Source organism: Nesoenas mayeri, assembly GCF_963082525.1.
Source record: "Nesoenas mayeri genome assembly, chromosome: 4".
Lineage (NCBI taxonomy): Eukaryota > Metazoa > Chordata > Aves > Columbiformes > Columbidae > Nesoenas > Nesoenas mayeri.
Window position 1 is genome coordinate 65,975,739 of NC_137540.1, and position 22,853 is coordinate 65,998,591.

Consider the following 22,853-nt stretch of genomic DNA (forward strand, 5'->3'; position numbering starts at 1 on the left):
GCTAACTGAGACTTCAAGCTGCAATTTATCACTAAAACAGTCGCCTGTTGAATCTTGAGTGTCTATGTTTCATTTTCCAAATTTAGCTCTGATATAAAAAAAAAAAGAAAAACAAAAAGAAACCCTAAATCTCTTCTTTTTAATGATGTTCCAATAGTTCTTTCCAAGGAAAGCTGAGTTGGAATGGCAAGAGTGAGAACAGACATGGACAAGCTATTCCCATAAATGTGACACCAAACAAAACTTGCTAATACTTAACCTGAAGGGATACTTTACTTCAGAAACCAATTTCCACTGAAAAAAGAAAGATAATCACTTCTGTTTCCTTTGCTGTTCTCATCAAAGCCATATTAATTACTATGCTATTTGGAAGCCTAACTGCTTTCAACATAATCATAAATTCTGTCTCCACAATAAAACTTCTGAGTCATAAACACCAGCCAATATTTTTTCCTGTTTTCCACTGATTTATTTTCCTTTTTTTAACTTTGTTTTTTGTTTTTGTGATTTATGCCTTGCAAGATCTTTCCTTTCATACGAATCCAGCAGCTGTGGTGAAAATGTTACTGTACTCTGACCCGGATGGTTTTCAAAAGCTGAAGCAAAGTGCCACAAATGATGTTTAGTGTATTTTTGAAATGATAAAAGGATCCATTCTCAGCATTACAGCATCAAACCAAAATCTGGCCTCCAAAAGAAAAAACCCAGAAGGTACAGAACATGCTAAATAAAAGGTTAAAAAACCGTAATAATTCCAAGTAATTCAGTGACAGCAATTATCAGTCCATATAAAAATTAATAATGAAACCAGGAATGAAGCTTTTCATTTAAGTTCAATTCAGGACCACGTAGCTGTAATTCTACGGAGCTATAATTCTGCAAAATCTAATAGGAAAATTATTTCCTTGTCATCAGGAGACATTATTGAAGAGGAATATCTTTGATGTAATTTAATTGTTTCAGTTATCTAATATTTTGTGAAGGAATGACATTGCATTGTCTTGATTTTAAGACAGATGCTTGGTTTAAAAATCCAATTGAAAAGAATATGATACATTGTTTTATAGGAGATAATGCTTTTGTAATTGCTGCTGGGAAAAATGAAATAGTGTTTTATGAAAGAAACCAGCTTAATTAATCAATAGCAATATAGCAGGGAACGGGGGGAAGCATGTGAGGACACTTACCCAGTATATGTTTCCAGCCTCCATCCACTGTGGAGCTGGACCGTTCTGCTTTGGAGCTGGTAGCTTTGTGTTTAATATCACGAAGTAATTATATTCTGCCATGAATTTTCTTCATTGTTTATGGACCTGTATAAGCTTTTAGTATCCATAAAATTCTATGGCAATGAGTTCCGTAGCAGAATTAGGCAATGAGTGAAAGTACCCTCTGTAGTTGTTTTGAACCTGCCCCATTCATTTTGATACTCTGAGAGTTTGTACCATCGGTGACACTTCATTCCAGTGTCACATTCTGCTGCTGATTTCTATAAACTTTTAACATATTCTTTCCTCTCCTCAAATGTTTCTTTGTTGGTTGTTTTGTGTGTGGTTGTTGTTTTTTGTTTTAGTTTTGCTGTTTTTGTTGGGGTTTTTTGTTTGTTTGTTTCCCCTCACTGAAAAGCCCTTATCTTTATTTAATGGTAAAATCAGTGTTATTTTTCCCTGTATGGGGAGGTTTCTGTACTTTTGGATTGCTTTTATACCATCACCTGTTTGAGTTTATCTATCTGTGATGTTCGGCACCCACGTTTTTGGATAATATTCTATAGCTCTTAAAGCCATATGATAGAGGTATCAGACAGAGATTGTGGGTGGTGTTCTTCTCTTACCACTTGTTTGTGCAAGTTCTTGTGCACAGTAGTTGTTTTAGTGTTATCTTTACCAACACGGACATTTGGTGCTCTGGACAACAGGTATTATTACAGCCCAGGATGTTTTGTTGCAGAGGGCATATGCTGTAATGTTCTGTGTGTCTTATTTACTGCATTTTAGACCACAGGGTATTTGCTAGGGGACGTGTTTTGGTTTTCTCCCCCCTTTTTTTTAATACTATGCAGGACGTGTGTATTTTCTTGAATCTAATTATTAAAACTCCATTAGTAGTAGTCAGAGCTCTTTCAGCACTCATAATTGCCTAGATTTTTTTTACATTTTTTTGTTTCTTCTTTTCTTACCACAGACAGTTCTTCCTACATTTATCTACATTGAGTTTCTCTTCACATTTTAATCACTGGTGAAGTAGTGAAAGGTATTTCTGGAAATCCTTATAGTTGGCCTACTATCCTGAATGAATTAGTAATGGCAAAATGTTCAGCTTTTTTTTTTTTTTAATTATTTCAGTTATTTGGATATGCACAAAGCTCAGATCCCCAGCTCTGTGGGATGCCAAGGAAGGCCACTGGAAATGGAGCATTTATGCCCTATTTTTTGTTTGCTTACCAGCCAGATGTTTGTCCTATTGTGTTATTTTCCTTTTCTCTGGTAGCTACGTAAACCTCTTTAGTGATGGACCTTGTCAAATGTGTACTGAAGAAATCCAAGCAGAATATGTTATTTTCCTGGATGCTTATTAACAGCTTCACAGACCTCTCAGCACTTAATGAGAAGTCACACCCTAATATAAATCCTGTGTTGACTCGAACCCAGTACAGTAATTTCTGTCTGTTCAATAACTCTTCAGCTTATTCTACCAGCTGTCCATTTGCCCAGTACAACTGTAGAAGTCTGTGTTTCCTGACTATTTTCCCCTCTTCGTTTGAAAAATGGTGTCACATTTGACACTGTTCATTCTCTAGCAAGGAGCCCTTTTTTTATAAAGCCCTGTGTTTAAGTACTGTAATGACAGGTCTGATGGTGCTCAACTTATGTTTTTAAAAATATATTTTAAAATGAACTTAAAAAGCACTGAAATGCTTGCAGTATGGGTGCCCACCTGCAAGAATGAACCGCAATGGACTATGTTGGGTTTTGGTGGGGTCTTTCATATTGGATGCCTTTGGGATGCAACTGGCTAGACCAAATATTAAATGTACCTTATAGAAAAACACTTAAGATCCTCTTTGAGGCTTTTTTAGGCTATGAGCCTGAGTACCTTAAGATATTAATTTTCTAATTTTTGCATATATACTGTTATACTATAACATATATATTATATCAACTGTTCTAAAGATATATTTTATATATATCATATATAAAAATAAACAATTTCTCATGTGTCTTTTCCACAGACATTCTTTCTTTCTTTCTCTAGAGAAATACTAATAATTTGCTTTGCTTTTAAAGGCTTTTTAATTGACAAAAGGCAGTGGAGGGTTGTAAGCTTTGATTAAGTGGACAAAAAGCTGCATCTACTTGAGAGACAATTCTTATTAGTTACACACCATGAGATGTTTTACAAATGCTGACCACCTTTTCCTCTTGGGGTCAAGGAGGCTGTGAGTACAGAAAGGAAATGGATTAGACTACTTTAGAATACTACTTCTCTGGGTCTGGTAAAATGAAATGTATTTTCTACTTAAGCGTGATGTTTGGTAATAATTTTAGTGTAATGGGAGGAAGAGCTAAATCTAAGAAAAGCAACAAGGAGTAATTACAGCTCATCACTTTTCAGTCTCATCTGTCAGTCATCTATAAGGAATTGCTATATTCATCACTAAGCAGCCTGATAATTAGCTTGGCTTGATTTTGATCCACTTTAATTTCTTAGAGGTAATTTTAAATGTTTTACATTTTGTGTTACTTATTGACATCTAAGCAAACTGATACAGTAATCTCACTAAGTGTTAGCTTCTGTTGTGAGCTCTATATACATGGAACTTCCATTTTCCATTGCCGGGCTATCCCTTAGACAGACAGCGCCTAAGTTGCAGAAGGTCATCGCACAGTTAAATGGCAACAGAAGTGATACCAAAAAAATCCTAATTCTGACCTGTCCAAGCAGTTTTCCACTGACTGGCATGGGAGGACGGTACTTGGTTGAAGAGGATTAATGGCAGGTGTCCTGCTGACGTGCCATCTACTTGTTATACGAAGAAACACCAATGCAAATACTTTTCTTGACAGGTAACTTTATTAATAATGGTCTTGGATCTGTCGCACCTACCAGGTGCCAGTCTTTTTTCACACTCTGCAAGACTTTCTGAAGAATAAACGAGAAAGGCATAAAGTTAGTTGAAGCTACTAAGACACACATTTGAAGGTGGGTCTATTTTGCACTTCTTATTTTTTTACATAAGTTTCCATGAATGTGTGTCCAAAAAAAACTTAAATACATTGAGAAATACAGTAGAAAGACTATATTTACAATCAATTATAATGGGCACTGCCAACATATCCAATAACAAAAATAAAACAAAAAACTTTTTCATGTTTCTTTCATGTTTTTTTTTTTTCACAGAGATTTTTAAATATGATTTTGTTTTTTAAAAAATACAATAAGGAAATAATTACATTCTTAATATGAGAACATTATCTTACAACATACAGCCTGGGCCAATTAATTTGAAAGTGTCTTTAACAAAAATTGATACTAAATTAAGTATTCTCCATTTGAAAAATCAAATTGCCACAATCATCTCATTTTAAAAAAACACCTTTGATCCCCAAAAATTATGATTTTTTTTTTTTTTTAATAGCATCACCCATAAAAAAACCCAAACAAAACACAAGTAAAAAAAGCACCTGGAATAGTAATAGAAGTTTGTTGAGGAAGCACAAGTGTAACATTTTCTTAAGAGACATAGAAATGCAATGGTTTAAAATACAAGAGTTTTTCCTTTGAAGCAAAAGTCATGCTGCTCTATTGCTGACTTTGCCTGTTGATCCTGAAATCTAAAAATGGTGAAAATACAAGCTCTGTTGCAGTTTATAAAAACTTGTACAGCAATAGTACTATTCAAGAAAACAGAGTACATTTCACAGCACCAAATGTGTCTATCGAGAGGTTCCTGCCCGAGGTTGCTTGTTTTTTTTTTCCTCCTTTTCAAACCTTGGCTACTGTATTGAATAGACATGCCACTAATGCAAAGTGTGATGCCACCAAGGTACTTATGCATTAGGGACATACGATTACAGTAGGTGCTGGGTTGGGGGTGAGAGGGCAGGGATGGCTTTATGGAGCCTTTTCTGGAGGAAGAGTGAAAGATTCTTTATTTTGCCAGCAGCCGCTGCTGCAGCGGGTGTCAGGTACCCAATGCCAATATTGGATAAAGACACCAAGTGATTTGGATTTTGCCTACTCTGTGTTACTTGATGCGGGACCACTTCTTAATGGCAACTGATACATCATTGCAAACGTTGACTAGAAGCCTAATTTGCATCATAAATATGTACAGATATAAATTAAATATTTATTGAAATATACAAATAAATAACTTAATTTGAAATAAAAAGCCTAAATGAACTTTTGCTTCAAATTTGTTTCTGCTAATACTTATGGGAACTTGATACTCTTTAGTCCGTAGTCATACAGCGTAGAATGTGCCCTCCACTTATAGAGTTAGTAAGTAAGCAGATGACCTAAAATAATATTAAAAAATCCTGTTTTCAGTGAGTGAAAAACCACACTGACGCTTCCCTACCGTATCTGCATTCCTGCGGAACGTTGTACAAAACATAGTCCCAAGAAGCAACGTGCTTTTTCTCATTTTGGACCCCATTGTGGAAACCGACCCTGCTGAGGTCAATGGGATCCCTGGCACTAACTGCATTTGGGAAGAGAACATGGCCCTGTGTCCTGGCACCTATTGGGTCTTTCTGATCGCTCTGTGCCTTCAAAGCCCACCAGCTCCTGTGGGAAGTCCTCTGGTATCCAGCTCAGCTGGGAATCCCAGTGTCCCCTTTAGGAGTTAAACACACCTCTTCCACATAAAGGAACTGCTGTCTTGCCAATGTCTGCAGTTTTGATTGCAAGTTTTAAATAATCATCAAGACTGCAGCCCTAACATCTGTGATTATCTCCAAGTATGAGTAATATTTTAATTTTTTTAATTAAAGTAATTTTCTAGTCCTCACAGTTGAGAAGGAAAAAAAAATATCTCAAGAATGTGACTGAAGGCTCTCCAAAGGCTTAAAAATAACACAGAGAAAATATTAAAAGAACCCAACTGATTATATTTTTGTTCCCTTCTCTCTCTACTGATTTTTTAAAGCCAATCTTGAGATTTTGAAGGACTTTAGTAGGCAATTTACTCCATCTCAGAAGTGAGATGGATGGAGACAAAGAAGAACAGATTTCTATAATTTTACTGACTAAAATGCAAGACGCTGTTTCCTACTAAACAGAAGTGGACTTCTGTCAGAAAATCCCCAATTCTCTGTAAAAGTGTCTATAAAGAGCCTGGAAACTATCATCTTTTCAATCCGTCTTCAAAAATAATAGCTGAGGTGTGAAAAGATGAAGGGAACTAAGTACAGCAGTGTTCTGTAAGTCAAGTTTAACAACACTATATTATAAAAAACCAAAACAAGACTGACTGCATAAGCTATTAAGAGTTGCCATTTTCTGTTGAGGATTAATTTCAATTAAGTTGTTTCATTTTTTAAAAAAGTATAGAAAAGAAGCAGTATCTAAAAATACCTTTTGCCTTTAGAAAAAAACAAGAACAAATCGTATTTCGACAACATGACCTTTGAAAACAACTGGTGCTTTGGAACACTAATGAAGAGAACATACTTTTTTTTCAAAGTATGGCAGCTTTTTATCTCCCAATGACAAAAGCAGCTGTCTAAATAGTATCCAAAGAATGCTTCACAGCTGAGTCGTGTCATCCCACGGTGTCACAGCAGTGTTGAGGACAGCAGCACTGAGGAGCTCCGCCACTGCTGCCAATGCATTTCTTCAGTTTTCTTTTGCCACGTGAACTGCTAACAGCAAGGCGACTGCTAATGAGCAAGACTTTGCTCAGCCACCTCTGTGGAAGATCTCGCTAAGTCAGTTTTAAGCTGTAAGATTTAGTATTTCACATCGGTCGTAATGCACCAGTCATCAGTGGTGGTCAGGCCATATGATGGGATATAATTAACATTGCTGGTCTAATGCTGTTTCAGTAAACTTTCAACGGCGACTTTATGCTCCTTTTTACATACTATGGTTGGTTCGTTTTTTTTTTTGGTTTTCATTTTCTTCATCGGTGAAGTTGGAAATAAAGAGTTACAGCTAATAAAAAGGGGCACACGTAGTTACACAGCAATATGGTAGAGGGAATACAGGCAAATTAGCGCCAAGCTACCATTAACTTAACAGAATCATAAAACCTCTTATGTTGTATCGCTCAATACCACCTTTCAGATGAGTCTTCTGCAGCCTATGTCTTGGTCCATAACAGGTAAGGCCTTTATGGAAAGTGAGTGGTTTTGTTGTATTTATGTTCCATTTTTCATCTCCCATTCCTGGAAAGGGACGGGGCGGGGGGGGGGAGATACGGAAAATGTTAGAGAAATCAGGATATTTCACTGATGTCATCAGATCTTCTAAGCCAAAGCCAGCTGAGGTCAGTAAGAGTTTTTCCATTTGCTTTACTTGATCCAGCCTTCTGCCCACAAATTAGTTAGGGAATGCTAACAAGTATGTCCTGGTAGCGACTGTGTGCAGCTTCCTCCCCTCCACAACTATATATGGCAACTTTTTCTCTAATGCAGTGCAAATAAGCCATGTTTGTGTTTTTGCAAAGGGTACTTATGGAGCAAATTCGCACACAGCAGTCGGTGTAAAGCACTGAGCTGGAGCTGAATAACAGAGGGGGTGATTTAGCATATAGGGCTTTCTAACTTACTTGCATGAGACATCAGGAAGTACTCAATATCTCTCATAGCTGACAAAAAGTGATTGCTTTATTACTCTTCTGTTTGTTTTTTTTTTATAAAGCTTGTGGCAGACACACATTTCTATGGCTAAAAAGGCAACTTACTGAGGCTTTCCATATACACAATCCAAGTTGAGCTATTGCTTGGCAAGTTAAAGAAATCAGTTTTCCTTTCTGTGCCTCAGTTTCCTCAGCTGCTAGCTGAGCACAATGACACCTACCATCTAAAGCAAAGCACATAACCTATAATGCTTCCATCCACATATCTCAGAGCAAGTTATTGCCATTTCTCCTGCACGTAAGTGAAAATCATAAGATTGCTAAGGCTGAACACCCAGTTTGATAAAACTTGTGGCTACTGAGTGATACCTACAGTATTTCTTAACAGTACGTAGGAGCAGAATTGCTGAAGAGGGATGGGCTTATCTAAGGACATCCACACTATACCTGTTCCCTGAATCACACCCTTGCAGCGATCAGGAACTAATGGAGATACAAAGGAGTTGGCCTCTTGGAAGTAATCCCCATGGAACAACTGTCAGGGTCTACAGGTTCCTCTCCCATCCCTCTACCCTGCAGAGATACTCTGCAGACAGCCTGCTGACTTGGCGCCTAGCCTGAATTCTTGAATTTAACACCCATTCCACAGTATGTAAGAGCTCTGACTCAAACCCATTGCTTATGCATGTAAGTATCTGTTTCTGCTACTGAAAGCAGTATTAGTTTGTCTAAACAGCTGCATGACCAAGCCATCTCTTCAGCCATTGTAAAGAAACAGTAAAGGTCACAGTTGGTGGCTGCTTTAGCAATACTGGAAAAAATCTTGGGTTTAAAACAGGTAGAAGTTAATTTATTTTTGTTTAGTCTGGCATTTTTTGTGGTTTTTTTTTTGTTTTATTTTCTTCATTGAAATGGTGCTTTTATTAAAATAGAATATATTTTAAATATTTAGTTCTACACTTTGGATTGTGGAAAACCTAAACTTAAAACACAGTATTCAAAAAAAATAATTACTTTAAAAATGCTATTAAATGTATATTCCCCATGTATAAGCCATCAAAGCTCTAAATGAAGCCCTTGGCTCAGCAACTGGGAGAGAATTTTTTAATATGTTAAGCAAGCATTGAAAGTAGTAGCTTCTTTTGCAGGTGCAGAGGGAACTTTTTCTTTGTTTCCATTTCTCCAGCAGGTTCACACCAATGAAAGAACGTTTAAATCAACACTGACAGCCTGACTGGGAGCTGGGAAACCGGGAGAGCTCCGTTTCTTCTCTAGTCCCTGAACATAAGCAAAATGTAAGCTGCTGACATTCAGCAGTTCAGTTTTGAAAACAAATCAGAACAAATCAGAAATCAGAAATAATCACTGCACTTTCCTTTCTACACATACAATTTGGGTTTAGAATGTTTAAATAACTGTTTTTCTTGTACAGCAAGAACATTTGGACCATTTTACTTCGCTAATAATGCTAATGCAGAATATTGCTTTCTAGCTTTAAATACAGTCTCCTTTTCCAGCCAAGTAGAGATTAATAAAATCGCAATTAAATGCCTTCTGGCTTCTTAAAGATATGCCCTATTGCTTTCTATAATAATTAAAAGCCTATGTTACAAACAAAAAAGTAAAAATAAAAAAAAAAAATCCAAATATATGTATGCATATATCACAGAATCACAGAATGTCAGGGATTGGAAGGGACCTCTAAAGATCATCCAGTCCAATCCCCCTGCTGGAGCAGGAACACCCAGATGAGGCTACACAGGAATGTGTCCAGGCAGGTCTTGAATGTCTCCAGAGTAGGAGACTCCACAGCCTCCCTGGGCAGCCTGTTCCAGTGTCTGTTACCCTCACTGAGAAGAAGTTTCTTCTCATATTTAAGTGGAACCTCTTATGTTCCAGTTTAAACCCATTACCCCTTGTCCTACCATTGGCTGTCACTGAGAAGAGCCTGGCTCCATCCTCATGACACTCACCCTTTGTATATTTATAAACATTAATAAGGTCACCCCTCAGTCTCCTCTTCTCCAGACTAAAGAGACTCAGCTCCCTCAGCCTTTCCTCATAAGGGAGATGCTCCACTCCCTTAATCATCTTGGTTGCCCTACGCTGGACCCTCTCCAGCAGTTTCCTGTCCTTCTTGAACTGAGGGGCCCAGAACTGGACACAATATTCCAGATGGGGTCTCACTAGGGCAGAGTAGAGGGGAAGGAGAACCTCTCTCGACCTATTAACCACCCCCCTTCTAATACACCCCAGGATGCCATTGGCCTTCCTGGCCACCAGGGCACAGTGCTGGCTCATGGTCATCCTGTTGTGCACCAGAATGTGCATATATATAGTATATATAGTACATATATATTTTTATATATATATATAATATATATATAGTGAATGTCTTAAACAGTCAATCCCCAAACTGCTGCTAGTTCTTAGATATAACACTAGTTAGGTCCTCTTGTTTCTCTCTGTATTTCCTTCGCATGTCAATACATCTGAAACAAACATCTGAAAGGAGAGAGGTTCTGGTGGAGCAGCCTCCAGCCTGGCTGTCCCAGTGCCTTGTACCCCGGGGCACGGCTGTGCCACGCGGTGCTACCAGACCCTGCCCAGCAGCAACAGACCCTGGCAGAGCGCGGTGCAGTGCTGTGGGCTCCTTAGCGTGATGGTGACACCAGGGTGGCTGCAAACACAAGGCTGGCCAGTGAAACACTCAGAATCCTTTGTGCATGGAAAGAGCCAGAAGTGAGACATTCGGTGCATTCAAATACAATACTAGGGGGAAAAAAAATAAATCTGACATTTTGAAAGCTTATACAGCTCCCCCATAACACTGGGAGATGTGCCAGTTGCTGAGGATGCAAGCACAAGCACAAACGTGAAATCTATTTCACTCCCCCGTGTTGCGCTGACATGCATGTGTGGAGAGCCAAGGAAGTTCTGCTCTGGGATACTCACGTGTGATGCCCTTTCCTTAGCCACATCTATAAGGCCTGGGCTCACTTGTAACTGCAAAAGGCCAAAAAGAATTGAGAGCCAAATTCCACCCTTGCACATGTGCAGTTAACCTCCTGAAAGTGGGGTGTGCTGCAGCTGTGTACATGATGGCAGACTTTGGCTGCAGCTCCTTGCAAATGGGCTGAGCACAGCCGGGGTTGCACTATCCAGTTCAGCAAAATTTCACTCTTAATATTTAGTGCATGAGGTTTTAGGAAAAAGCTGTTAAAGTTGAATTGGATATTTTTGAGTTGTTTGGGGTTTTCTTGTTTTGTTTTGTTTTTCCCCAGGACAGGAAATATGCTTAGTAGCTCCATATCCTTTCTGATTAGCCTAATCTTATATCCAAGATTTTCCTACAAAAGAGCTTGACCAACCCATCTGAAGCACAGTGACATCAAACAATACAGTAGAGTTTTTCCTGTATGGTATATGCTGAGCATAAAAAATGTAGTACAGCTCAAGGTATTCTTTACACCAGAAATGTGTAGATTTCTATAGTGCCCTGGTTTCTCCAGCCATGAAGATTAAATGCGAAGATTAAATGCTTTAATGTGCCTGTCCAGTGTTCAGCACAAATCCACGCTCCCTTTTGTAAGGATTGTGCTTTGCTAGACTATGTTCCCTGAGTAACGCCATGCAAATCTAAGACAAAGTGCATGGTTAGAGATTATATCTTTATAAAACAAATTAGGGTGTAATTGGAATGCACAGATAAGCTTTAGAGCACATGAATCCTTCTTCAGCTGTGAACCACGAGCAGCAAACTTCAAAGTCAAGCAGAACTGAAACCTTTACACTGAGTTTAATTACTCTTAGTTGAATTTAAATGGATCAGGCTAACTGGCAGAAAAAGCAGTTGATGTCCATGGAAACGATGAAGGAAATGGTAGTAGAAGGGTGAGAAAGTTCTCACATAAGGTCTAGCAGGATAGGTAATTCATGGCCTGAACAATGTAGAGAGGTTAAAGGGGCTTGGGGGAGGAAACAGAGAGATTACTATGTGCCAGAAAACCAAATCTTTTGCTGCTATGATGATTTTTCATTATCTACTGCACTTAGGTGCCAGGCTCATGCTCAGTCACTGTAAATGTATATAATAAATGAAATGTAAAAAAAGTTACTTAAAAAATTCCCTAAATAGAATATTGATACTTCATTGTTTTGAAAAAAATAAATGGACTGCAAGGAAGAAAAAATGTCTGTGATTATTGCTGTTTATAATTACAATTAGCAATGAACTACTAAATGAAAAAAGCTTGGGCCAATGCTATTACTGTCACCCTTGCTTACATGCTGCCCACATGTTTATGTTGCTAGCAAATTTAGCCCAGAAGAATGGTCATGCCAATCCCATTTAAACTAAAGCACAAAAATAAGAAAGCTGTAACAATACAAGAGGGCTGCAAACTTCAGCCTGGTATTTGCAAGACTAAATTAAATTAATTCAGTTTCTAATTTAAGTGGACATTAAGAGCAGATACTTGCACAACACATTGTCATGTATTATAAGATACAACTATTCTGTTCTTGCACCAGCTGGCAAAGATCAGATCCAATCTTGTGTTGTTTCAGAACACTTAGTATAACAGTGCTCTTTTAAATACTTGTCTGTTCTACAGATTAGTGTAACTTTATGAATTTTATATGGACTGTCTACACCACAGACCACCTACCTGACAAATTTAATCTATAAAAGAACAGAGAAAACCATGGAATGAGCAAGTCAAATGTGTCTCGCCAACTACTCACCAATTTTTCTGCAAAAGGTTCCCCAAATCAGCAGTATTTATGTAGTAATACAAATAATTTAGATGTGGCACATGCTCCTCTTAATGCTACATTTCACACACAGAAGCAGCAGTGACCCATCTTTTCCCCTCTCCTTGTCTGTTTCTGGCTCTCCACAAGCAAATAAGACTTTCTCAGAAAATGAGGAAAAGGACAGGACAAGAAAAATAGACATAAGACTTCTCACCTTTGCTTTTCGAAGGACATGGCCTCGACAGGGAGAATTATTTGTCGAGGGAGGTCGCTTCAGAGCTGCTGCGCTGTTCACAGGTATTGAGCATTCGGTATCACTAGTGTCACAACTGGAGATTGGAGAGTTTTCCAAAGTTCGGTGCTTGAAAATTGGAGACTAATGAAGAGAGAAAAGCCTACATTGCGTTTCCTCCAAGTAGTCTCATGGGCGGTATTTTCTATCTAGACTTAGAATTGTAGGTTTTTTTAAAGAAACCATATTCGTAATAATGATGGATAAATGAAAAACAGGTTAGAACAAAAGAAACCAAGGCATAGTGTGTGTGCTGTGATTAAACAACATTGGGTCATCTGGAGTAAGTGACCATCCCTCTCTGATCCTTCTGATGGCTGCTTCTGACACAGATCTAGAGCAAAAGCCAGGACTGCCATGCTCCATTGTGAACATGCGACATACAGCCCTTGCAAAGGGTGACAGTGACTGACAGGGTCTGACACAGGTACGTCTCCATCACTGCGTGATGACTCAGTGCATTTAAATCTCCCTGGGATGGAGCAATATTTTAGTTCATGCACTTCTACAGTCACTGAGGACAATGAGGTCCAGCTTTTGCACAATATCCTCACACATACTGCTGTTGATTCCCATACACACCTGCTCCCCATTGCTCTAGCAAGTACACCAGATGTAGGTGAAGAATGCAAACAATGCAGAAAGTCATTTAGTTCTGCTCTTATTTCCTGGGCTTAACAAATCTTTGGAAAACTTTCAATTCCCACTCATTTTACTGCCGCTGAGAAGGCAGAAGCCACGGTACTAGGATTTGGTGATTAATGGCTTTGCATACCTGTGGGCTTGATGTTCCTGACTTGGGCTCAATAGCCAAGCCCAGTGTGATGCCACCAGCCAAGGCTTTCTTAAGGCTCTCCTTCACCTCGGTCAGTTCCAGCTCCAGGTTTACACGCTCAGCCTCCTTCTGCTTGCACTCCTCTTCCAACTTCTTTAACTTATCTTCAAGAATAACTTGGGTCTTCCTGCCTGTCACCCACAACAATGTTATTATTTCAGTAAGAAGCTTCAATTGACACTTACAGAAATTACTTTATTTTTTAAAAAGGAAAAAGGGCTCTAGAAATCAGTGACACCATAAAAAAGGTAAGTACTTAGAAAAAACCACATTTTTTCACATAAAAAATTTAGAAACAGAAATGAAATGCTTACTTTCAGCTGCCCTCCTAGGTTTCTAGTCTAGTTTCAAGTAAGTATTTATTTTATCATTATTCCATGTCATGAAAATATAATTAGCCAGTCGCAATAAAATTATTCCCATGTTCTGCTTGCCTGAAGTGCCCATCAATGTCATTTCATAGGTGTGCATATATTTATATTACATATTTTTTAACTATGTACAAAGCAAATCTAGACATTACAGAGTATTGTTTAACATCAAAACCAAACCTCATGTAGTGGCATGTCTTCAGCACAGAATACAAAGCTATTTGGATAACTGAGCCTGCCCAGGGTAGAATTCAGCACAAAAAGGCTCCTCATACCTGCATTGACTTCAATGGCAGCACGTAGATCTTTCCTCTCTTTTCGAAGCTGGGCCAGCCTGTTCCGAAGTGCTTCTTTCCTCTTTAGCAGCTCCTCCTCTTTGCTTTGTAGCCTCTTTGCATCTGCCTCCACACGATTCTTGCCATATTTGTATTGCTCGGCATCTGTATGTATTGGATTGTAGTTATCGATGGTTAAAACTAACAGCGAAACTAAACTATTCCCCGAGACTGAACAGCACACGAAGCATGTCATGGTTTGCAAATCTGTTTTTCCATCCCATTTTCACTGGTTTTTTTTCTCCAGATCCATGATTCCCACTTTGTTTTCTATATTTATCCAGGTAAGATGAGCAATACCAGTTATCTTATAGTACATTGGTTTTGAAACATAGCTTTGCCTTTCTGTATAGTTCAGAGGAAGGCAAGGAGGCTTCTCTTCAGCTCTGAACCCTTGATTTTTAATTGGAAGGGGCAGAGGAAAAACTACCTTTTTGCCTGGTTTCCATTACTACTTCAAGTACTTAAAGCACGTCTTTTCTCACCTGACACAAGAGAATACAAAGACGTTCCCACCTTTTTGATACCTGAGAACTTTCTTTTTCTTTCTTTTTTTGGTTTCCCATAGAAATGCTTTCATTTCATGGCTCACATGTATCTGTGGTCTAATTTTTTCACAGCCCCCTCTCTACCCCTGTTCCGGTTACAGACTCAAAGGAAATAGGTCAGCTAACAGATCACTTTGTCTGCATATCTGAAGGCAAACTCAGCAGCTCTAAACCATTCCTGACAAATAGTTGTCAAACCAATTCTAGTTGGTCTTTAGTAACTGGGATGCCCCACAACTATCTATTCCAGTACCAATTGACATATATGGTTAGAAAGATACAAACTTTTTTTTCTAAAGCCTAACCCAAATTTGTCTTGTTGCCATTAAATCCATGACTTCTTAAAAATTTGTCATGGGATTAAAAAAAAATCACATTAATTCCTTCTCTAGAAGCAGCTGTGCTTTTGACTCCATATTTTAAAAATAAGACTACAGGTCTTTTTTGTCTTTTTTTCTTTATTAGGGATTTTCTACAGGCAAACCACCTGCCCAGAAGAACCCTCTTTCTGAACGTGCCACTCACCAATTGAAATCTCCTGTTCTGAGAAAACTTTTGAGCTGTGTGGTTGTCTTCATTGTTTTCTTACACCTTTTTCATTACTGATAAGAGTAAGCTCACTTTTGAGGAACATAGTGTTCTCATGTCTTTCCCAGCTCCTCATCCTCCTCTTCCAACAGGAATACAGAATTACTTTCTGCCCCAACTGTTGAATCATTACCCATTTTTTCTCTGGCTGCCCTCATGACTTTGCAGCCACTGCTCCACATTTCACATTTAGCATTCTCCATATGACAACCCTTTATCCCGTGGCATGTCTGGAGTACTAATGAGTCACCAACACACACAATATCTCCTATTCAAAATCTTGGTGGGAATCTCCTGCTCGGCCTCTCAGCCACAGCAGAACCACAGTGGTTCTTTATCTTGTTTGTGAAGAAGACAGCTATTTGGGGTATCCTCATGACTCCACTCACAAGTGAGGCAGCAGTGAGGACAGAGATACTTACTGGATGCGGTGCGCTTCACACATGACACCGATTCGGGTTTCTTTGGCTGGCTATTTAAAGTTCTCCCTTTTCCGGTGATCCCATTAGCAGTTGCAGGCGGCTTCTTGCCTTTAAACTGTTAGAAAACAAAAGTACAAATGGGCTCCAGCTATTTCTGTGCTGCTGGCGTTACAGTCACCCTTTCATCAAGGGCAAAGCTTGATTAAAAAGCCATCTGCTCGGAGAGAGCCTTAATAGATGGCATTGATTGAGCTAGAGATGGCGCTTCCTCCAGAGATGTTGGCTCTGTATGCTGCCTGCTCAGCGGGAGCCACATCAGCAGTCACAGGATAACAGGGGATGAGCTCCCCATCTCTGGTGGCGTTACAGTCTTTAAATTACTCAAAACTCTGGCACTTGCTATATTAAGAAAGCCATTGTGAGGCAGAAAAGTTGCACCTTCAATTAATTTTACACACTAAAGATTTTTGAAAAACAGGTTTGGCAGAGTTAATTTCATACAGAAAAAGCCAACAGGGTTTGCCACACAAAAATCCAACACTTTTTTATATACTATACAGGCTTGCCATATAGTATGGCAGTGCATGGATTATATTTTTTTTTTCCCAAAATATAATTATTTCACATTTTTAAATGTTAGAAGTTAATAAATTTCCTCTTATACAGTTTCTGGCTACTATAAAAGCTTCTCTTACTAAAAAACAGGCAACCTCTAATAATGGCCAGTCCCGCTCACAAGATTAACAGAAACAGCACATTTCGTGTGCAAGGGGTTTCCCTTTAGAGGGCTCTCCTGTGCTGAGACGAACCCTGGGAAGAACAACACTATCCTTGAGGCAGCCTGGTGTTTACATGGGGCTGCCTGAGCGGACGCAGGGCACACAGGCAGCCTGCGATCGGGGCTATTCAATGCTCGAGCCCACCTCCGATTCTGCAATGTCACTGAATTCTAATATTCTGATATGAAGTTTTTATAGGGGTTGAGTTAATGCAGAATATGACAAGTACCTTATTCAAGGGAACCGCTTATCTAACTGTTTCATTTCAGATTAAACTGAAAACCACCCATCTTTGTGACACATTCCCAGGCTTATGCCAATGGCCAGCTCTTGGAGACCGGCTACAGGCTCTAGAGAATGTCTCTGGTGTGGCTGTGAGTGAGGTTTGCTCTGCTCCCCAGCTGGGCTCTGCCTGCTTGCTACTGAGGCTGAGCATACAGGATTTCATTTTTCTGTAGCTTCACTTTAATTTCAGCTGAGGTCTAGAAGCCATCCTCAGAGAGCAGCATAGACATAGGCTTAGGTTTTTTTCACAGGAAGAAAACAACAAGCAGTAATTTAAGTATGGTATATACACACTATATGCAATATCATTTAGTATCTATAATATCTATTTTATGATATATATGTATATTCACAATATAAATAACCATAGTATATACAATATACAGATTAGTAAAATTCCAGGTCATATTTCACCTTCCTTTTTTTTTTCCAGTCATTGCTGCCTAGAGAGACAGAAGGCAGCTAGATGTGCATTCAGGTTAAGTTTGGAAAGTCACATCTGTTTTTTGCTTTTTCTTATTATCCACAACCTGCAAATCATCAAGAACTTGAGCCGAAAGCCTTTTCCAGGTGTCAATAGTTCTTCATCATAATTTACAACTTAGCAAACCTGTTTCATTTGCAGTGAGCTCGTGACTAAACTCCAAGCATTTCAGTGCTAACACTAATGGACTGGAATAGCCCAAGGCCCTTAAGATAACAACCAGATAAACAGAACAGCCAAAAAATAAAAAGCTTTGTTTAGTATTAAATAGTACGGTACCTGTGAGCCAGATCCCCTCCCCACAGCAGAGGTATTAGTGACAGACTGAGCAGAAGACAGATTGGATGAGACAGGGTATTTGTAATGGTTAGAGGAGAGTTTGTCAGTAGATAACCTATTGGGTTTTCTGTCAGCTGGCGGATAGCGCGCAAAGATTTTTGGAGACGGCAAGTTATCGTACAGGCCTGCGTTATCATAAAGCATTTCTTCTCCAATGTTCCTGCTACGGGAAGAAGGAAAGCCATCTTCTGGTTCCCACTGCAACACATACACTTTGGCAGTTAGTAAACAATATGCCATGCAGAACCTCCTCAGTGAAATTAAAACATTAATTCCTTTGACTGTAGCATGCATATGCTTGTTGCTTACACTTGAATCAAACGATTTAGAAAGGTGTGGAGGACAGAGTGTGGAAAGGAAGCATTGCATGACACGGCTGATAGCCTCAGTCCTGTGCATGTCCCACACCATCCGAGCACCCTCTCTGTTCCCTAGACTGCCCCTTCAGGTGTCAGCTCGAGCACTGTGGGGGGCACAAGCAGGCTGTGTTCACAGGAGGATACTCACAGGCTACACAGATGAATCTTTAGGCTATATGTCTTTCCAGTGAGTACCAGCTGCTGGTATGCTAGTATTACCTTTTTTTGCTGGAGAACTATTATTCTGAGCTAACCAGCTAAAACAGACACAGACATTCTTTTTTTTTCTTCTTCTTCTTCTTCTTCTTTTTTTGTTTCTGTTTCTTATTTTTTTTCCCCAGAAAAATGGAAAGCTCAACGACAATACTCCAGTGATTCATTCAATTAATCTTAAAAGAAACCAACCTGGTTGCCAAATATCCTTTCTTAATCCGTCCTGGCAGTGGCAGGACACTACTCACACAAAGGCTTCAGCACATCCAAGAACTACACATACAGACTACTCACCACACATGTGGTCATGTGTTGTTCCCAAGAGGGGCTTTCTACCATCTTTCTGACATTGCTAAGACATGATGGAGGACTGAACTTGCAGTCCACGTAACCATTTGAAACTCTGAATTTTTCTTGAGTTCAGCCTCAGTGGGGGCCTTTATGAAGCTGCCCAAATTGAGCTCTGACATGAGCTGCAACTTCCCTGTAAATCTTTGTGATGACCACATCTATGTGTTAAACCCTATTAGACATCTGCCTACAATCAATTCTGCAAATGATGAAGATGGAAGTGACCACTGCGGTTCTGTTTTGGGATATGCAGTACCTGCTGTCATGAAAAATGCAGCCCCAGGGCCTGAGAAGTTTTGTTTATTTGTTTTTGTTTTCTTTTCAAAAGACACCAGAAGGTGCCTGGTGTAACTACATCCTTAATTTTGCCAGGTCCAGTGTGATTTAAAAAACAGCCCCTTAAGTGAGTATTATATTCAAGGACTTGGCAACAAATCGTCAAAAGGCAATTGCTTTCTAAATGCACATTGGCTTACGTGCGGGTTAATGTAAACAATATGTCCCACCCCCCTACTACTCTGTAGGTGTGAGAGAAGTTTGCAGCCCCCCAATCAAAAACATAGGAGGTCATTGGGAAACTGCCCAGTGGGGTTTTTTTAGATAATATAATTTTCAGACATCCATGCGTTCAACACATGCAAACCATTTGTTCTGTGCAAATTCAATTCTTACCGATCCATTTATGCAGGGAACATCATCATAATGAAGTGCCATTCCACTTGGACAGGCGTAGCCATTGGCAGTGCTTCCCCGATACGGATTTGTAGATATAACTCGCCTGTTCATAAAACTGAATAAAGCAAAATAAAAATAATAAAAAACAGCGCTTGAACCCAAGTCTAAGTGATGATTCAGTGGTATGTCCCCTGTATCTGATTATGTAGCCTAGAAGCACATATCTTCTCACTTTCTGCAGGAAAGCTGAGGACAGTTTTCCTTCTGGTGCTACTCACACATTGCTGCTAGCAGCCAATATTACAACATATGTTTCTGTACTCCATTCTTACAGTGGGGATATGACTGTGTGAAAGCCAGGAGGGCAACAGCTGTAACTTCTCAGTGGTGTGTTTACATGGGAACCTGCTGATCTGTGTTATAAACCAGCTTGCCAGTGTCCCATAAAAGTTCCCTTGTTGTCTGCATCAGGGAGAAGCAGGTGTTTCTGGGTGCACGTGTGCTCAGGGCGCAGGATGCGAACTTAGGTTCTGGCAAAGTTGCGCTGTTTTTACAAATGTTTGCTGAATTTTATTTTTGTTTCTCTCAATTCCTAAGCTTAAATATCTATCACAATTTTCTGAATATTTTCTTCCTCAAAATCTGGGAATTTTTCATTTCCGTATCAGAACTTTTGGCTGGGTAGAGTGTGCACAATGGCACTGTGCTTCCCAACTCTCACTCTCTGCGTTATTGTGCATGCAAATAGCCTGTATGTTAATTCTTGCTCTGTTTGACACAGTGTGTCTGAGCCCTCTGGACACTTCAAAAGGGCACTATACATTTATGTATATGTTTATTTATTTCCTACCATCTCCCCAGAATCAACATCACAGCTTGTTTTACCAAAATTCTACAGAACACATGCAAGATACCACAGACTAGAATAAGGCTTTGTGTTGGGACCAAAGATCTAACAATGCAGAAAATGGCAGAATCAGGCCCAATAGCAATAACGACTCCAAGGGCGAGTTTTCCTTTGTAGCAAACCGCTGAAATTGAACAAGGTATAGAAAGAGATCCCAAATAATTCCTATAGCTTCAGGTGTGCATGAATGGGAAAACAAAGCTTTCTATTCCAAACAATAGAACTATTCAGGCTCTGTGCTGACATTCATAAAATATGATAAAGCCCTACTAAAGCAGAGAGGGTCTTCTGTAGCGCTGGCTGGAGCTCAAGAATGCTGTGGTTTCAACAGTTGCTTTCTTTTGGCTTTGGAATAACATGGAGTACACTGAATTTCTCATTCAGAGGGAGACAGACCTCATCCATCTGGGGCTCACCTGAGCCACGGGAGACCCGGGCTCACAGGAGGGATGAACCTGCCCAGTTCAGTGTGGACCTTGCAGGGCAGGGCAGGGCTGGAATAATCATTAGACAGAAGCTTTTCTTACTTCAAACAAACAAACAAACAAACAACAAACAGCCCAAGATTAATTCCATTATGAAAATGTTTTTAACTTTATCGTATCTCCAACTTTATGAGATATTATTAAAAGGCTGCATTTGTTTACTGTTTCTCTAAATGAAGAACATTACTCAAGCCTTTCTGGTTAGTCTGAAGGACTGCATTTGGAGCCCTTACTGTGTTTCTTTCTATTTAAGTAGCTTCAATGCGAGTGATGCATAATAACCATGTCTGAAAACTGGCATATTCATTAATGACATCTGATGCACCTGTAATAACTATTTCCACCACCAAAGGAAGCTAAGATTTATCTAAAGTATCTGTAAGCACTTCATAAGCATTATTTCACTATGCCTCATTAATCATGTTTACAGATGCATTCATGTAAGTTAATTGTATTCTGAAACTTATAGATGAGAAAGCAAATAAAGAAAACCTGCTTGGAAGCATTTTTTCTTCAGCCTTTCCCAGATACTTAATGATTTAGACTAAGAAAATGGATGGGACTATTAATGAAGAGCCAACTGTGTTGAAAAGCATCAGTCTCAGGAAATGAAAAACCAATAATCCTGAAGTGATTGTGCGATCGTCAAAGCTTTAATGATAACTAACTGCAGCTAATTTAGAAAGCTGATATTCATTCTATAAAGGGCAGAAATGGTATTTTATTAACACTTAAGTATTATTGTAATTTCTCCTCATTTTCTAGGAGTAGTTGAAAATCAGCAGACAGCTACTCTAGTTGCTTATCAGCAAGCTCTTAAGTCTTTTAAACACACCCAATGAATTTTAACTAATTCTTAATAGGGGAATTCTGCTATTTTGCAAGTTGTTTGACATTTCTTTCTAACATGTGGTTTGGTTGCATATGTTTTTTCACTTGGCTGCAATTAATATTGCATTTGTTCAGAAAAGGAAAGCCAAGCAGTATTCAGGGGGGAAGGTTTCCATTCTACTTCTTTCTTAAATGTGGTTACTGCTAGACGCTGACTGAAGCAAAATACATGTCAACACAGGATAAACATTTTTAGGCCTCTTAACATCAAAACAAGTATTAACATAAGTAGGTAAGCTAAGTGCATTTTGATTCTACCAAAGTTATACAGTTTTCATGAAACTGGGCTTGTAGTAACACTGAGTCACTTTGATTTCTATCAGAAGTGATTCAAACCAGATACAGAATGAAACTGCCTGTTTTCCCTCGTTAAAGGTCTCTTTACACCTCGCTACTGACACGAGTCTCTTCTTTTGGAAAACTCTGAGGCTCTTGATGGGTTTTTGTTTGTTTGTTTGGGCTTTTTTTGTTGGTTTCATGTGGTTTTTGTTTGTTTGTTCTTTGTTTGTGTTTGTTGGTTTTTTGGGTTTTTTTTAATTTTTATTAATTTTTCAGTCTGTTTAAAGCCAAGGTGTGGTTCTCTAGTAAATCAAGTCATATGAATTCCAAATTTGTGTGGGTAGCCTCATTTTGCAGCGAGATGAGGGATGATACCTTTGCCACCTAGTGTCTGACCCTGGAAAAGCCCAGGTAGGTCTGCAGCAGGACATCCCACCTGTCCCCACTGTTCCTTCCCTCCCCTTTCTGAACTGTCTCACCTAGCCAAGGAAAAATGCCAGTCTCCTCCCACCAAACACTGGTTTAATACCTAAATTGATTTTAAACATGTAAATCACTATATGTGCTAAGTGTGCATTACTTTTCTGAGCACAGGATCTGTAATAGGGAATTCACTGTACTGATTTGTAATGTAAACAGTTTCTGTGCTGCACCCTAGGCACCTTCCCAGTTTCCATCTCCTAAATTAAAATCCAGAAATTAGTTGGACTGGTGTGAGCTTAACGCAGTTTTTAATTAATCAAAAAATAACTTGAGAAGGAAACACTGAGAATGTGTCTCTCCAAGACTTAAATTGCTTAAATTTACTATACATTTTTAGTGTACAGAATATATGCTGGCAATATATGCT

At 39.1% G+C, this 22,853-nt stretch overlaps 1 protein-coding gene across 2 annotated transcripts in view; it reads right to left on the reverse strand.

The window, feature by feature from the left end:
• Nucleotides 1-7,367: 7,367 nt before the first annotated feature.
• AFAP1 (actin filament associated protein 1) overlaps nt 7,368-22,853 on the reverse strand; it is a gene marked incomplete at both ends in the record, with an annotated part of 63,848 nt that continues 48,362 nt past the window's right edge. Inside the window, 7 exons of one of the 2 annotated variants that reach the window (XM_080344449.1) lie at nt 7,368-7,394; nt 12,780-12,941; nt 13,633-13,823; nt 14,339-14,503; nt 15,957-16,071; nt 17,784-18,041; nt 19,439-19,556. In XM_080344449.1, coding sequence (XP_080200575.1) covers nt 7,368-7,394; nt 12,780-12,941; nt 13,633-13,823; nt 14,339-14,503; nt 15,957-16,071; nt 17,784-18,041; nt 19,439-19,556 — 1,036 coding nt within the window. The remainder of the gene's footprint in view (nt 7,395-12,779; nt 12,942-13,632; nt 13,824-14,338; nt 14,504-15,956; nt 16,072-17,783; nt 18,042-19,438; nt 19,557-22,853) is intronic. The other variant, XM_080344450.1, reaches the window with a different exon arrangement.